This window comes from Acinonyx jubatus, chromosome D2 (genome assembly GCF_027475565.1).
Source record: "Acinonyx jubatus isolate Ajub_Pintada_27869175 chromosome D2, VMU_Ajub_asm_v1.0, whole genome shotgun sequence".
Taxonomy (NCBI): Eukaryota; Metazoa; Chordata; class Mammalia; order Carnivora; family Felidae; genus Acinonyx; species Acinonyx jubatus.
This window is the reverse complement of record NC_069393.1, coordinates 59,336,737-59,355,274: the sequence shown is the minus strand read 5'-3', so window position 1 is coordinate 59,355,274 and position 18,538 is coordinate 59,336,737. Positions and strand designations below refer to the sequence as shown.

The 18,538-nt window shown below is 44.6% G+C and overlaps 1 protein-coding gene across 4 annotated transcripts in view; it reads right to left on the bottom strand.

The window, feature by feature from the left end:
• SUFU (SUFU negative regulator of hedgehog signaling) overlaps window positions 1-18,538 on the bottom strand; it is a 122,859-nt gene that overhangs the window by 83,260 nt on the left and 21,061 nt on the right. For all 4 annotated transcript variants that reach the window (XM_027062956.2, XM_027062957.2, XM_027062954.2 and 1 more), the window contains exon 3: window positions 3,291-3,427. In XM_027062956.2, the coding sequence (XP_026918757.1) occupies window positions 3,291-3,427 (137 nt within the window). The remainder of the gene's footprint in view (window positions 1-3,290; window positions 3,428-18,538) is intronic.

The window sequence follows — 18,538 nt, the reverse complement described above, 5'->3', positions numbered from 1 at the left end:
CCAAGAAGGGAAAGAGGGAGGACACAAAGGGTTCAGGCAATAGACTCTTGGCACAATTTTATTTTGTTATTATTATTTTTTTAATTTATTTTGAGAGAGAGAGTGAGAGCAGAGAAGGGGCAGACAGAGAGGGAGAGAGAAAAGATCCCAAGCTGGCTCCACACTGTCAGCACAGAGCCCAACATGGGGCTTTATCTCACAAACTGTGAGATCATGACCTGAGCCAAAATCAAGAGTTGGATGCTTAACCGACTGAGCCACCCAGGCACCCCTCCTGGCACAATTTAAAAGATTCTGCAAACCACATTAGGACAGTACCAAATCACATGGTCCACTGCTTCAAGCAGGCTGCTCCCCCTTCCCCTGTGAATGTTACTTCTTCCTGGTCAACCATCCTTTAGAACCCAAACATCATCCCCAGACCAGGTGCATTAGAATCCCTTGGGAAGCTGATTAAGAAACAGATGCCTCAGTCTCATCTCTGATCGATCAACTGAATCACAGCCATGCAGGGGGTCTGGGAATCCGTGTGTGGACAAACTCCCCAGAGGATCTCATGAGCAGCCAGGTTTGGGAACCCTTGCTTAGAAAAGGGCCTCCTATAGTCTCCCAAAGGGGACTATCCTATAGGACACACAATGGTAGATAGTAGTTAAGGATCAGTCCCATTATGTGACAGTCACCCTGCCAACAACTGACCTCAGGGGTCTGGAACAAGGACAGATGAGTGCAACCTAAAGGATCTATCGCACCTCCAATTTATAACGTACTTAAAGCTGTGGAGGGGAAGTCACTCTACTTATTAGAGAAGCTGCCAGATCTATGGTTCTCCAAATTTAGTCTCTACCAGAAGCATCTGGGAACATCACCTCCAAAAGACTGAGTCAGAGGTCTCCTTGGGGCCTATGAATATGTGTTTGTAACAAGCTCTCTAGGTGCTTCTGATGCAGGGGATCCAAGGACCACACTTTGAGAGACCCTGGCCTAGATGCTGCTCATTTATGGCAGCCAAAGAGCAAATGAGTTGGACAAAAAAGTCTTGGCCTTCATCTGAAGGCTACTTACCAAACCCAAGAAACAAAATCTGAGGTCATATGGGAAATGTTTCTCAGCAATTAATTAGCCGCACAGAAACATTCAGATGTTAAGAAACCCTTCATAAAAGGTACTAAATTTTGCTCTAACGTTTCATCCCACTGAAAGACTATAGGCAAGCTGAGCTAAGAGCGGGAGACCAAGGTGCCAGCACAATGTCCCCACTTCAGGTACCATGTTAGCAGTCTCCAGAGGGGCAGTAGGAGCACAGGACCATCCCCTGGAAGCCACTTGAATCATGTGAATCAAATTTTTCTGTCAAGGTCCTGCCTGATTCCAGCTTCCCCTTTACACTCTGAGGGAGCAAACTCTTGGCAATTCTCTCTCTCTGCCACACCCTCTACTGTTAATCCAAGCCTTAACCAAGATTAACACATGAGCTTGTAACCCCAGAAATAGAGATGGCTAGGCCACTGGCAGCATGGAGCAAGGACCATGCTAATTATGGGAAATGGGACAGACAGAGAAAGAGCTAGTCAGTTCCATGCTGAGTTGGAATTTGGCTCACTGGGCATCAGAAGAATGGCTGGCAGTCTGCAACAAGGGCTCAGGGTATTAGAATAGTGGCAGGAACCAATCTTCGACAAAGCAGGAAAGAATATCCAGTGGGAAAAAGACAGTCTCTTTGGCAAATGGTCTTGGGAAAACTGGACAGTGACATGCTGCAGAATGAACCTGGACCACTTTCTTACGCCATATACAAAAATAAACTCAAGATGATGAAAGACCTAAATGTAAGACAGGAAACCATCGAAATCCTAGAGGAGAGCAACCTCTTTGACCTTAGCTGCAACAACTTCTTACTAGACATGTCTCCAGAGGCAAGGGAAACAAAGGCAAAAATGAACTACTGGGACCTACCTCATCAAGATAAAAAGCTTCTGCACAGTGAAGGAAACAATAAAACTAAAAGGCAACGATGGAACGGGAGAAGATATTTGCAAATGACATATTGGATAAAGGGTTTGTATCCAAAATCTATAAAAAAGTTACCAAACTCAACAAACAAAAAACAAAGAATCCAGTGAAGAAATGAGCAAAAGACATGAACAGACACTTTTCTAAAGAAGACATCCAGATGGCTGATAGACACATGAAAAAATGCTCAACATCACCCATCATCAGGGAAATACAAACCAAAACCACAATGAGATACCACCTCACATCTGTCAGAATGGCTAAAATTAACAACTCAGGAAACAACAGATGTTGGCAAGGATGTGGAAAAAGGGAAACACTTTTGCACTGCTGGTGGGAATGCAAACTGGTGCAGCCACTCTGGAAAACAGTATGGAGGTTCCTCAAAAAATTAAAAATAGAGCTAAACTATGACCCAGCAATTGCACTACTAGGTATTGATCCAAAGGATACAAAAATGCTGTTTTGAAGGGGCACATGCACCCCAGTGTTTATAGCAGCATTATCAACAATAGCCAAATTATGGAAAGAGCCTAAATGTCCATCGACTGACAAATGGATAAAGAAGATGTGGTATATATATTCACAATGGGGTATTACTCAATAATCAGAAGGAATGAGAGCTTGCCATTTGCAATGTGGATAGAACTAGAATGTATTATGCTAAGCAAAATAAGTCCATCAGAGAAAGATAAGTATAATACGATTCCACTCATATGTGGAATTTTAGAAACAGGACAGATGAACTTAGGGGAAAGGAAGGAAAAATAAGATAAAAACATAGAGGGAAGCAAACCATAAGAGACCCTTAAATACAGAGAACACACTGAGGTTGCTAGTGGGGTGTTGGGGTGGGGGATAAATGAGTGACGGGCTAAATGAGTGACGGGCGTTAAGGAGGGCACTTGTTGGGATGAGTGCTGGGTATTATATATAAGTGATGAATCACTAAATTCTACTCCTGAAATCACTATTACACTATATGTTAACTAACTTGAATTTAAATAAAATTAAAAAAAAAAAACAAAAAACTGTGGCAGGAACTCCCACTTGCTGCTGGAGGTCAGAGCAGCATATCCTTCTCTTCCCTGACCCAGGTAGCTTCCCACCCAGGAAACTCCAGGCAAAACAAGCCACCTTCATAGCACAAATGGGGTATGGTAGTCCCAGGAAAGGTCACTCCACAGCTATCAAAATATACCTATGAGTTCCCCTTTAAAGCCAACCAGCCTTATGGCAAAAGAACCCCCACACCCACCAGCTCGTGGGGCTCTTACCTGACTGGAACACGTATCTGGCCAAGCCCTGCATTAGCTCTGCTGGCCATGTTGGGGGGGCAGACTCTCCTGTTTCTCTCTTCAGACGAAATGTCAATTCAAAGCCAAAACCACTAGGTCCGTCTGTTCCTGTAAATCTGAAAGGAATAAAAAGCAAATGTTTTTAGTTCAACTACCTTAAGAAAACGCTGTTTTTAAAGTTCATTAAAGTTCTCCCCTATTTTTGGTGGCCTCGGCATCCAAACCCCTTAATCAGAGGACTCTCCCTCAATAGCCTGCAAGGAGCCACAATACTAGTCTTGCCCTCCGGCCAGCCACAGTACATGGGTATGACCTTGGCCCAGCCAATCAAATTCCCCTGGTGGCACTCTAAATTATGAGTTCCACATTTTGTGGCTCTGGAACATTCCTCTGTGTGATTAAGGCTCCATTACTGAAAATCTTCCTTATTCACACTCCTTATTCCTTTGAACTGTTATTAAGTACCTACTTAGTTAGCTAAGGATACAATCCTACTGTATGCTCTGTGAGGATGAGATCCTTTCTCCACTCTCATCTGTACTCTGTCCCACAAGGGTACATACAATCTTTGAGCTGGGCTGGCTGGTCTCCAAACTCAGCAGTTGTGGACACATCCCCAGGCAGATTCCAAATACTGGGAAGGCCTGTATTCTTCCTGAAACCCAGCAAGCCACATGCACTCATCGATCGGCACATGCTCTTCCTGAAAACTGGCACCCTGTGTATACCTGTCAATCACTAGAATACGGGGGAAGTATGGTTTGCTCCCACTGCTCATCCCCAGGTGGCCAAGAGTGATGACAGTTACTGCCTCTGTGGCCACACTCATCACAGTGACGATGAGGCAAGGGAAGAATGCCTGCCTCTGACGGCTAGGAAACACTCAGGGGCCCCAAGTCTTCAGGGAAGCCCCTGAAATGGACTTCTGCCAGAGAAGAAAACAATGTAGATGTGATAGCAAGGCCTGGCTGGGGAGTGGCATGCCCCCTTATGTGAGGGAAGAGTCCAGGGAAGAGTTCCTGAGAGCTCAGGAGGCTTGCCAGCATGGGAAGGGTTAAAAGTTAAACTATGTTCATGATATAATTTCCAGTAATTATATCTTGTACAAACATGAGCCACAATGATTATACACATGTAAACTCCTCAGCAGACAAATACAAACCATAAACTAAGATGACAGCCAGCACCTCCTTGCTAGACAAGCTACCGGAACAGGCAGTCCGCGGCAAGAATTCTGAAGGGAGGGTGATGATGTCCAACCCTGGAATCCTGTGTGGCACCTTTCCTTCATCATCATCCTCATCAGCCTCAAGAGGCCAGGCCAGGAGACTGGACAAAAAGAGAGTCCAAAGTCTCCGAACCTCAGACACCTCGCTTGTGTGCCTGGGTGAGCTCAGCCGTCCTGCACTTGCTGCACCAGGGAGATCACCTCTGAGAAGCCACATCCTCCAAAGGACTGAAAAGGAATCCGTCCTTAAAGTTGTCATGCTTGTGCCTAATTACATCTAAAGGAGGTGTCCATGGTTTGCAACGTGGGAGACAGAATCCATTTTGAGGGTACACACCTAGAATTTCAGAGACCAGACTAGAAGTTGTTCGGCAGGACACAGTATGAGCTATTTTCTTCCCCCGATGAGCTGTCAGGTTTGGGGGCAATTTGATGCAGGGGGGCTGAGGGAATAGCTAAGCAAGCAGAGGCCGGGAAAGCCACCTCCCTGCGGCTGCAAGCGTGAGAGGAGTGTGAAAATCCGAGGTAAGGCAAGACTGACTCAGTTAAAACTCCACCAAAGAAGATGGGTCACTAGGCCAAAGGGAAGATTTCAAGAAGCCTCCAATTAGAAGCAGCTTTGTAAAATGTATTAGACCATTATTCCAGGGCTTTCATCTTGGGCCAAGAAAAATACATGATTTCTAACCACAAAAACTTGAGAAACAGACAAAAAGAACATGTTCCTCAGGCTGAGCGATGGGGAGAACTCTCCGATGCAGAGAGAAATCATATGCATCCAAGCAACACCACCTCTCTAAGGAGGCTGTGCACACACACATGCACGTTGGGGCGTGCGTGTGCGCACGTGCACATGTCCACCATCTGCCTGCACGAAGGGTGCTTTCTGGGCCAACTCTGTGGTAGGCAGGCCAGCCCTCACTTGGTTGGCTGGGAAGGACAGGCCGGCCAGATGGTGTCCACCTGCATTTGATTACCACCCACCAGGCTGGCTGGAGGCAACCTCTAAACTCTGAAACATGCGTTTGGAATGGCCCAGCCTCAGGATAAACACACAACCTGGAGCCTGTCAGAAGGTCTCTTTTTCAAAGCAGACTGCCGAGGCAATAGCCAAGGGACAAGGTCATTCAGTCTTTAAAGTCCCCCGGAGAGGCCTGGCTTGGTGTGGACTTCCTCACGTGAGCGCTTCTCCAGCCAAACCGGTTTTGTCTGACCAGAGGACGAAGCCCCTCCTAGGGGGTGGCTGTCTCTCACATCCTCTGAGAAAGAAAAGCATGAGAGGAAACTGGCACACGCTGCAGGAGGAGGAGGGAGTTGGGTCAGAGCAAAGAATGTTTCTAACACCGAAGGCTGCTAAAATACTAGCTGGTGGTAAAGAGGGCCAGTGGAATTTCTTCCTACGGAGATTTTAAAGGAATACAATACAGACTCTCCCCAATCTGGTAGGAGGGGGTGAGGGGTTCTAACAGTCTTGTTGCAGAAGGATGGTTGAGACCGTTTTCAGCTGAAGAACTTCAGATCCTGCTCACTGAGGTCCCCAGGGGAGAGGCTGGCTTTGTCCCAGCAGTTTGGTGAGCCTAAGGACGGATGTGGCAGCCTCAAGAGTAACACCAACCTGTGCACAGAGAGAACCTGTGCCTTTAATCCCAGACACAGCTGCCGGGCACTGGAAATCTGCCCCAAAAGCCTGCCCCAAGCACCAGGACTAAGAAGGTATCAGTCAGCCTCCAAGAGGCCAGAATGACCACTAACACCAGGCAGAAGATGAGCAGGAAACCAGGAGACACTTTCTGGAGGAAACACAGCAGCTGGGGTGGGCAGAAAAGAGCTGACCTAAAAGCTGGCATCTCACGCTCAACACTGTTAGTTAATAGGGAAATTCAAATCAAAACCACACTCAGGTACCACTTCATATCCTCTAGGATGACTAAAATAAAAGACAAGAACAAGTCTTGACAAGGATGTGGAGAAACTGGAACTCTCACACGCTGCTGGTCAGAATGTAAAATGGCAGAGCTACTTTGTAAGACAGTTTGGCAGCTCCTCCTAAAGTTAAACATAAACTTGCCAGAGGACCCAGAAGCCCCACTCCTAGGTGTACACCCAAGAGATGGAAAATATACGTTTATACAAAAACTTGTACATTAACATTCACAGTAGCATTATTCGTAATAGCCACGGAAAGTGGAAGCAACCCAATGTATCAATGGATGGACAAACAAAATGTAGTATATTCATACAATGGAATAAAGAAGAATGACGTACCGATACAACACAGATGAACCCTGAAAACATGATGCTAAGTGAATAAAGCCAGATACAAGAAGCCACATAGTGTATGATTCCATTTATACAGAATGTCCAGAATAAACAAATCCAGAGACACAAAGTAGATTAGTGGTTGCCAGGAGCTAGGGGGAGTAGAGAATGGGGAGTGACTGCTAATGGGTACAGTTTCTTTTTAGGGTGATGGAAATGTTCTGGAATTAAATAGTGATGATGGTTGCACAACCTTATGAATATACTAAAAAAACACTGAATTGTATACTTTAAAAGGATAAATTTCAGGGTATGTGAATTATATCTTTAAAAAAAGAAAAAAGCTGATGTCTCAGGTACAACTAAGTGCTAGAGGAGGTAAGGCCAACCACACCAAGTAAGCTGGGTTTACCTGACTCTACCTATTAATAACCACTATGATTAACTGAATGCCTGTTAAGTCTGAGGCCTTGGACTAAGCACTTTTCTTATAGCATTTAATTTTCCAAGACTCACCCACTGTTATCTTCATTTTAACTAGCATGAGAAAAAGACACCAGAGAGAGTTTAAGTAATATTCCACATGTCACACAGCAAGCAAGTGATAGAGCTTGGACTTGAAGTCTGCCTGACTCCAAAGTCCATCCTCTTACTGTATGTGACCTTAGTGAGACATTTAACCTCTCTGTGCCTCACTTTCCTCATCCATTAAATGGGGATAATAACAAAACAGTCACTATATCAGAGTTGTTATGAGGATTAAATGTTAGAAACGACTTGGAATACTGTAAGCATTACATCACTTACGGTAAGTAAAAGGAGCCAGTCACAAAAGACTATATACTGGGGCATCTGGGTGGCTCAGTCGGTTGAGCATCCAACTTCAGCTTAGGTCACGATCTCACAGTTCCTGAGTTCGAACCCCACACTGGGCTTGCTGCTGTCAGTGGCAGAGCCCGCTTTATATCCTCTGTCCCCCTCTCTCTGCCCCTGCCCCACTTGTACTACCTCAAAAATAAATAAATACTTAAAACACATTTTTTAAAAGACCACATATTGTATGATTCCATCGATATGTGACAAATGATATAACTTGTAATATATAATACATATTATGTGTATATTATATAAAATGCCCAGAATAGGCAAATCTGTAGAGACAGAAAGCAGATTAGTGACTATGTAGGGCCAGGGGACTGAGGACAAACGTGGAGTGTCTGCTAATGGCTATGGGGTTGCTTTTTAGGGTAATGAAAAAGTTCTAAAATTAGATAATGCTGATGGTTACATAACTCTGTGAATGCACTAACAACCACTAAATTATACGCATACATGATATATGACAAGTATGTATTATATATGACAGGTTTATGTTAGGTGGGTGAACTGTATGGTATGTTAAGTTATATCTCAATAAAGCTGTTCTTAAAAATTGAGAGGGAAAAGAAAAGATTGATAGTAAAAAAAAATGACAAACTATAGATATATAGATATAGGTACAGATATATCTGCTGTAAGCATACAAGGAGATGTTCAACCTCACTCATAAGAGAAATGCAACTTAAATACAAATTAAAACAAGAGACACAATTCTCATCTATCAGGTTGGCAAAAATTAAGACGTAGGATATCATTCTCTTGATGAGGCTGTGGGCAAAGAGGTATTCTCATACACTGCTTGTGGGAATACAAGTTAGCACAACCGTTTTGGAGAGCAAGGTAGCAATACCTAACAAAATTACATATATTTTACCTTTTCTTAGAGAGAGAGAGAAAGGTTGCAAGTGAGAGAGGGTGAAGAGAGAGAGAGAGAGAGAGAGAGAGAGAGAGAGAGAGAGAGAGAGAATCCCACAAGGGGCAGAGAGAGAAGCGGGGCTCGAACTCACCCAATGTGGGACTCGAACTCACGAACCGTAAGATCATGACCTGAGCCGAAGTCAGATGCTTAATCCACTGAGCCACCCAGGTGCCCTATATTTTACCTTTTGACCCAGAAATCCCACTTCTAAGAATTTGTAATTGCAAAATAGCGGATACAATCTAACTGCCCATTCAAAGAGTATTAGGCAACTGTGAGGGAGAGCTAACAAACTGATATGGATACTGTCAAGTAAAAAAAAAAAAAAAAAAAAGTACTACAGTATACTACCTGTTGAGGAAGAAAGAGGGGGAAGATAGGAAAATATACATATATCTGCTCATTTGTGCAAAAAGCAACACAGGAATAATAAATCAGAAACTAATAATATTGGCTGTCTACAGGCAGTAGGCAGGAACTAGGTGGAAAGGACTGCAGAGCAGGGAGCAGGGACACTTCTCTGAATATATATCTTGGTGTACAATAGGTGCTCAGTAAAGACGAAAAGAATGAGCTAACAGACTCAGGCAGCAACCCTTTCCATCAAGAACCAGCCTGACCCCAGAAGAAGTGGCCCCTGCTGGTCTCGAGATACTCTAACATCCAGTGGAAGTGCTCTGGCAATCCTATAGTGGAGCTGGCAACAAGCCTTATCCCTCTCACGTCACAAATGTGACCACCCACCTATCTTTTCAAGATGTGTTTGCCTACTGCCAGCCCACAGCTCAGGATGTTGCAACATACCTGAGCTGCACAGCAAACACTCTAGGCATTGTATAATTACACTCAGCTGTGCTCTGGGCAGAAAAAGTGTGCTGCAGGGGAGGGTTAGGCTGTTAGCCAGCCCAAGTATCCGGGGTCCTTTTACACCCCTCTCCAAAAAGCAGCAAACACCCACCAACCATCAAAAGACAGTTACTTACGAAGAGTCATCACATAATCTGATCTACTGCTCTGCTGGGCAGTTTAAATTCCAGAACACCAAGTAGGAGCCCTGGTCAGTGTGCCCAGAAACAAATGTGGACAGGTCAGGGAACAGGAAGTGTATCTGGCAACTTCCTCTCATCCTTCTGGCCATCACCGGCCTCCCATGATCTGGGGAAGCTCCAGCTCTTGATCTAGTTACTAAAAATACTTCATCATGAGCCCCAGGACTCCGGTGCCACTGAAGTAGGGTGACCAACTTGTCCTTGTTTTCCCAGGATTTCCTTGGCTTTAGAATTGAAAGCCTCATGTCTAGGGAAAGCCATTAATCTTGGGCAAATTGGGGCAATCACCCAACACTGAAGTGTCACTATCTGACCCACACAAAGCAAAATGTTGCCAAATTAGAAAGCGCCAAATATGCATCAAGAACCACCAAAATGTCAGCAGTGCAGAAAAGAGAGTCTCTGGAGCCAGGTGACCTATGCTCAAGTCCTGGCTCTACTACTTCCTGGCTGGAGGGCAAATCACCTATCCTCTCTGTGCCTCAGTTTCTTCATCTATAAAAATGGGGACATGAAGAATAAACCCTAAGGTAAACTATGGAGTATGGGTGATAATGATGTGTCCGTGTAGGTTCACCAATTGTAACAAACATACCATTCTGGTACTGGATGTTAATAGTCAGGATGGGGCACCTGGGTAGCTCAGTCATTTAAGCATCTGACTTCAGCTCAGTTCATGATCTCACAGTTCACAAGTTTGAGCCCTGTGTCAGACTCTGTGCTGACAGCTCAGCGCCTGGAGCCTGCTTCAGATTCTGTGTCTCCCTCTCTCTCTGCCCCTCCCCTGCTCGTGCTCTGTTTCTCTCTCGCTCTCAAAAATAAATAAAAATATTTAAAAAAAATAGTCAGGGAGGCTGTGCATGTGTGAGGGCAGAGGGTATACAGGAACTCTACTTCCACCCAATTTTGCTATAAACCTAGAAAATAAAGTCTGTTTAGAGAAAAAAAAAAAAGTCTATTTTCTAAAATGGAGATATGAGGGGCACCTGGGTGGTTCAGTCGTTTTAAGCGTCTGACTTCGGCTCAGGTCACGATCTCACAGTTCGTGGGTTCGAGCTCTGCTTCGGGCTCTGTGCTGACGGCTGAGAGCCTGGATGGAGCCTACTTCGGGTCCTGTGTCTCTCTCTCTCTCTCTCTGCCCCTCCCCTGCTCATGCTCTGTCTCTCTCAAAAATAAATAAACATTAAAAAGAAAGACAGAGCGTGAGTCGGGAGGGGCAGAGAGAGAGGAAGACACAGAATCCGAAGCAGGGTCCAGGCTCTGAGCCCTCAGCACTGAGCCCGAAGCAGAGCTCGAACCCACGAACCGTGAGATCGTGACCTGAGCTGAAGTTGGACGCTTAACCAACTGAGCCACCCAAGTGCCCCTAAAAATTTTTTTACTGGAGATACAAGTAGCTATCATATGGTAACTACTTAAATGAGTTAATATATATGAAACACTCAAAACAGTGCCTGGAATACAGTGGGTACTGTCTTGAGTGTCAGCTATTATCTATAGTAGTTCCCAGTTCTGGAAATTCACCCTAAGAGGATAATCTTGTATGTGGAAAAAGTCTTTTGCATAAATATATTCCATGGTATTTATAAGAGAAAAGAATTTAGAAACAGTCTAAATGTTCTATAAGCTGAGGTATTCTAAGTTCTGGTGCATGTTGTCGTGGGACATCACAGAGACATTCAAAATGAGAGTTCTGAAAACAGGAGGACTAATCTCTTAAGCTTTCAGAAGTCAAGGGCTTTGCACCTCTAACTGGTGAGGAGAGAAGGGACGATTATGTCAGAACCCCACTCTAAAGCCTCTATTATTTGCTGTTCACCTATTGTTAACTATAGAATAAACGTTTAAATAAAGTGGTCATGACACTAGAAGTCTTGTGAGTTGCTGATGGGAATGTAAAATAGTGCAGCTGGAAAATAGTACGGTGGTTCCTCAAAAAACAAAATAAACATAAATTTATCATATGATTCAGCAACTCCACTTTTGAGTATAACCCAAAAGAAATGAAAACGGACTTAAACAGATACCTGTATACCAATGTTCATAGCAGCAATATTCACAATAGTCAAAAGGTGAAAACAACCCAAATGTTCATTCACAGGTGAATGGATAAAGAAAATATGGTACATCCACACAATGGAATAGTATTCAACCTTAAAAAGGAAGGAAACTCTGACACATGCTACAACATGGATAAACCTTGAAAAGGATAAACCTTATATCACTTATGGCTAAGTGATATAAGCCAGACACAAAAGGAAAATGGATGATTCCACTCATAAGAGGTACCTAGAGTAGTCAAATTCATAAACACATAAAATGAGATCATGACGCAGAGATTACAGAAAGACCTCAATCAACAGGAGATCATGACCTGAGCTGAAGTCAGACACTTAACCAACTGAGCCACCCGGGTGCCCCTGTATTTACCATTTTAACCATTTGTAGATGTACAGTCCTGTGGAATTAAATACATTCACATTGTTATGCAGTCACCATCCGTTTCCAGAATTTTTTCATCTTCCCAGCTGAAGCTCTGTATTCGTTGAACAGTAACTCCCCATTTCTCCTTCTCCCCACCCCTATTCTAGCTAGTCTTATCTCCTGTTCGTGAGTTCAAGCCCCGCATCAGGCTCTGTGCTGACAGCTCAGAGCCTGGAGCCTGCTTCGGATTCTGTGTCTCCCCCTCTCTCTGTCACTTCCCCACTCATACTGTCTCTCTCTGCCTCTCAAAAAATAAATGCTAAAAAAAATTTTTTTTCAATGGTAAATACATAGTTTACTACAAATGGTCATGAAAAAGCATGAAACAAAATTTAATACAAAATGTAATTCGAAATATTTGTGCAGGGGCGCCTGGGTGGTTCAGTCGATTGAGTGTCTGACTTCAGTTCAGGTCATGATCTCGCAGTTCATGAATTCAAGCTGCACATCGGGCTCGCTGCTGACAATGAAGAGCCTGCTTCTGATCTTCTGTCCCCTTCTCTCTGCCACTCCCCTGCTTATGCTCTCCCAAAAATAAACAAACATTAAAAATATATACTTTGGGGGGCATCTGGGTGGCTCAATAGGTTAAGCATCTGACTTCGGCTCAGATCACGATCTCTTGGTTTGTGAGTTCGAGCCCTGCATCAGGCTCTGTGCTGACAGCTCAGAACCTGGAGCCTGCTTCAGATTCTGTGTCTCCCTCTCTCTTTGCCTCTCCCCTGCTCGCACTCTATCTCTCTCTCTCTCAAAAATAAACACTAAAAAAAACTTTTAATATATGTATTTGTGCATACACACACAATTTTATGTAAAAATTTTATGTAAAAATACATAAAATATATGTATGTGTGTATGTTTGTGAAAAAGAAAATACAATAAAATTATTATAGTGGCTACCACAGTCAACTTTTCTTTTTCAAAGTCTTTGCATTTTCCACATTTTCTGCTGTTATAATCTCTGGTCTAGACTGTAAACCCCACAGGGACAGGGCTGTGTCTTATTACTACTGTTATCTGCCAGACTTCTCATAGAATCTGTTCGCTGAGTGTATATATTGGACATTCATGATATGACAGGAGAGGCCCGTGGGCAGTGCACCCTTTCCCTGGTGGTGGCTTGGATACGCCATTGGTATCTGAAGCAAGGAATGGCAGGCCAGCTAAGGCAGCTGTGAAGGCTCCGCCTTGAGAAGGTGGTACCTCTAAAGGCAGGTCTAGGGACTGTGGCTCAGTCTCAAGCTCAATATTGTTATCAAAAGAAAAGGAAGAGTAGACTATTTGCCTCAGGAAACATAGGGCACAGGAGGCCAGGCCAGTCCAATTTCAGAACCAGGAGTGATGTCACTTCATCCCTACAAAGTCTTCTCTTATCTCTTCTTCCCCCTTCCTCTTTCCCTACTCCCTCGTTGGTCTTCCCTTCTAACCAGCCCTTCTTGTTGGAAATTAAACTTAGTTCCCAGCCTTTCTGGGTTGGATATTCTCTCCCAGAAGAATGGAGCCTTTAAATCCTCCTATCCCTGGGAACAGACCTACAGACCTTTTCCTTTGGTGGCTTCCCTCCAAGGCCACATACACCCCCCATGCATATCTCTAACAGGCACAGGGCAAAGCCTAGCCTTAGTCCCAGCTGGACGCAGAGATTACAGAAAGACCTCAACCAAAGACCTCCAGTAGCTCTGGGGCTCTGCAAGGAGACTACCTCTTCACCTCTGCCTCCCAGAGCATGCCAAATAAATTCAAGGGCCTCTCATCCAAACTCTGGCACTTGCTTAGAGCACCAAGTTTCTCAAAAGTCAATTTGCTCCAAAGTCCTCAGTGCTGCCCCAAACCTCATGATACCCTGGAATTAGCCACTGCTCTGTCCCTTATACACATGCAGAGAATATAGATTTGCTTGGCAAAAGGAGGGCACCATTGGAAAGCACTTCCTCAGGGAAAACAGAATGTGAGCATTTCTCTGTGCATGGTCTTCACCCGTCCCCTAGGGAACTCTGTAAGTGAAAAAAGGACAGAAGCCAAAGCCCCACTTCCTGCAGTTTCTGCCATCTCCTTACCACACACAATCTCTGCAGGTAACCACACAAAGTGGCTTCGGGCACCATGCCTCTGTTAAAGATTCCCAAATCTATCCCCAAACAAAGGAGCAGACTCTAACACCTCCAACTCAATATATGCAAATCTGAACTCAGTATCTTCCCAAACCTGGTCCTTCTCCATCTTTCCCTAACTGAAAAAGAGTACTGTCATGGTAGTCTATATAATGGCTCCCCAAAGATGTCCACATTCTAATCCCTGGAACCTGTATTTGTTACCTTACATGGCAAAAAGGACTTTGCAGATGTGATTAAGTTAAGGATCTTGAGATGGGAAGATTATTCTGGATTACGTAGGTTAGCTCAATCTAAGCACATGAGTCCTTCAAAGAAAAGATGAGAGATAGAAGATGTGGAAGAATAGGCAGACAGGTGTGGTATGAGGACTTGGCCTACCCTTCCTAGCCATGAAGATGGAGGAAGGGGCATGAACCAAGGAATGAATGTGGCTTCTGGAAGATGGAAAAGGGAAGGAAATGGGTTCTCCCTTCAGCCTCCAGAATGGAATGCAGCCCAACTGACATCTTGACTTTAACCCGGTGAGACCCATGTCAGACTTCTGGCCTCCATAACTGTGAGATCATAAATGTGTCTTTAAGCCACTAGCAATAGGAAACTGATACAGCCATGAAGCCAGAATCCTGAGTGTCATCGTCCAGTCCTGCCTCATTCCCCTGCATAGCCAGACAAGCAGTCACCAAGTTGTCACCAAGTTGTCCTTCCTCCTCAGCAGCTCAAATCAATCCTCTTCTCTCCATCCTAGCTGCAATACCATAGGTTGGCCTTCTGCATTCTTCCCCTGGATGTCCCTAACACTCACTGATCTGCTTCTTGCCCTCCTTAGTTATTTGCTCTGATATTCCCCAAAGGGAATGTATCTCCCAGCTGCTTAAAAATCCTCTAAAACTCCCCCCACTAAATCTTCAGGAGAAAGTCCAGACCTCTCCCCAAACCTCACAATGACCTGGGTCCCATCCACCTCTTCTGCCGAACACTCTAAGCACCAAGCCTAATGAATGGAATGGCAGATATCTGGATACCCTAATGACCTCCTTGCCTTCGAGACTCCACACAGGTTGTTCCCTTCTTCTCTGCCCTCTGCCAACCTTCAGGAAGGATCAGGTGTTAATCACCTTCTCTGTACCAGGTGTCTGAGCTGAATATTTTGTTTGCCCGTCCAGATCCATCCTCATTATAGCAGATGGATCCTGAGGTGGCGCCTGTGATCTCTGCCTCCTGGTACTCATGCCTTTGTGGAATCCCCTCTCCCTGAATGACAACAGGACCTGTGACCTGCTTCTAACCAACAGAATATGGCCAGGTGATGGGTTATCATGCCCATGAGGATGTTACATTATATAAGACTATGTTTTGCTAGCAGTCGCTATCTCTGTTGTTGGCTTTAAAGAAGCTTCTGTAACCCCTATAGCTATAAGAAAAGGTGTTCTGCCAATAACCTGAGGGAGTTTGGAAGTAGATCCCTCCCCAGTGGGGCCTCAGATGTGAATGCAGCCCAGCTGATACCATGATTTCAGCCTTGTGAAATCTGAAACAGAACACTGAGCTAAGCTACGCCTGGACTCCTAACCCAAAGGAGACGTGAGGTAACGTGTGTTGTTGTAAGCTGCTGAGTTTATGATAATTTGTTATGCATAGAAAACCAATATACTCACCTTGCTCTCTGCCTTGTGAAATTGACCTGTGTGGGGCTCCTAAGCCCTCTGGCTTCCGATTGGGTTCAGTCAGTGGGAGCTCTGACAGGAAATTAGAGGGAGGCAGGGGAGAGAGGCCAGGGCTCACTCTCGCACGACTGCCTAGGGCTGGCAATCTCCCTCGATAGAAGGTCACTGCTAAAGGTCACTCTGAAGAGGAACACCCTACACAATTCTTTCTTTGCAGGTTCTCAAATCTCAATCCCTCCTCTGGTCCCTTCAGCGCTAGGAGAGTGGCAACCAAGCCAATCACTACACACTCAGACAATAAAGAATTACTATTTTCTTGGTTCACAAACGTGGACAGATTTTTCATATTGGAAATCATTTTCCCTATTATGAAAGGAGAACTATCATATACTACAAAAGAGGAAATTATATATGCTCCTTTACTTGACCATGGCTTTCTTGTAGGACAGGCGGTTGCTTCCAAAGCTGCACTCTTTTGTGCTTTGGCAAACATCTTGACGCATATTGCTTGTTTTCTTTTCTCCCCTCAAATAACCCATACTGGAGGAAATCCATATCATTTGCTTGGGTTTAGGAGTCCGAGAATAAGAGATTTCAGAAGTTGGTCTATGAGCAATAAGGAAAGAAGGCATCATGACTAGGATCCAAGTGTGTGTGTGCGTGAGTGCGTGCGTGTCCAAGACTGTATCATGTTATCATGTGTGGCTAACTTCATCCACCGTTTTGTGCAGGGTCACCAAACTGGTAGGTCAAGAAAATGACGCAGGCCACAGGTGTCGTGCAGCATTTCTGACACTGAGCAGCCTTTCTGCTCCTAGGTCCATACCATTACCAACACTACGCCGTGACACCCAGCAACCCCCATGTCCCAAACACATGATCCCATGACTACTGTTGACCTCCCACCCTGGAAGGCCCTTCCAGTCCAGGCTTATCTTCCCAAGTCCTCTTGTCAAAGCCCTTCTCAATTACCATGTCTTTAAGTGAAACTATGCTCTTTTTTCCCACACTATGTTCTCTCAAAGCACTGTTGTATCTCTAATACAATTCTTTGTGTGGTCTCCCTTACATTTTAAGCAAGGGTCTCTCACATTATACTGTGGAGTCCTGCCATTCTTCTACGTCTTTGTAGTCCCCCAAAGTGACACACACTGAACACAGACCAATGCTGGGTACTTAGTAGGTGGCAAAAGACATCGGATGACTGACTACTGGTGACATGCACACACTGAGACCAAACAAAGGTTTACTAACTACATTGAATCTGAGAAAAGAGGCAAAGTTTTATAATATTTAGAATGGTAAGTAAGGGGTAAGGAGGGAAATGCTCACCCAAGGTTATGGGCTGAAGGGCTTAGGCAGAGTGGTGAGCCTGCCAACAGTGATCAGGAAGCGGGAAGTGAGGAAGGTAGATGTCAGAAATTCTTAGTCTTGATCTCCCTGGACCCTTTGGAGGTCCCAGAGTAGACTTAGGGTGAAAATTACACAAAATTATACTACTCCAGCATCCAGTAAGATGCCAGAGATGAGTCCAGCAATGTGGGCAAGAATATTGGCGGAGGAAGATGCCTGAGCTAACACAAGCCCAGTCCACTACTCCCTCGCTGCTCCTTGGGCAAGTTAAGTTCCACATGCCCCCATTTCCTGAGCTACTAAACTGGGATAAGGACACTTGCTTCAAAGGGCAGTTAGGACGCTTAAAATGGGATGGTCCAGTGTCCAGCACCTGGCCAGGGCCCCCCGCCTCCCAGAGAAGCTAGTATTCATCCTTCCTTTGTTTAGTGCTCACTAGAAGCAGTCTCTGCATATCATTTCTCCCTTAAAACGTCAACAGATGACTCTAGGTTCCCAACTTCTAGGCTCTGGAATTTAATCAGCTGCATCCTTCAAGGACTGCCCATGTCGTCCAGCTTTGCCCAACTTCCCAATCTTGGACCTAAACATTTGCAAAGGTGACATTTTTATTTTTGAACAATTCACATTTACAGATACTTCATTAGCTGTTCTAAAATCGTGTTTGGTGACTTACACAAATATTATACTGGGTAGTGAAACTTTGTACACTTCTTTTGAAATATGTTTTATGGTAATATTTTGACATAGCTAAGATTTTTTTAAAAACTTCCAGCTATATTATAGTAATTTTGTATAATCATAAGAAAAGAAAGGGAGGAAGGGAGAAGGGTAGAAGGAGGAGAGAAAGAAGGAAGGAAGGAAGGAAGGAAGGAAGGAAGGAAGGAAGGAAGGAAGGGGGGAGGGAAGGGCAAAATAACACCCGCCAAGACTGCATTCTCACACCGAGCTGGGAGTCTGATGAGGCCACGGGGCAGGGCAGCGGCCTCAGAGTTTTAACTCTGAGTAGTAGATGCTCTTTCCACTACACGGCACCCAACCAGATTCATGGAATGCATTTGCCTCACTCAAGTAGATGTTTCCTGAGATCCCTTGCTGGGAGCCAAGGACCACATTCCCAAAGCATTCCTCAAGTTTAAAAACAGTAGCTCACAGGACTGATTCAGCTGAGAAACCAGCCGAGTTCACCTGGCTCTCAACACTTAGGGCATTTAACTCTATCCCAGGCTTTCAGTGAACAAAGAGCTTCCCCAGACTGAGACACTGAGTCTAAGAAAA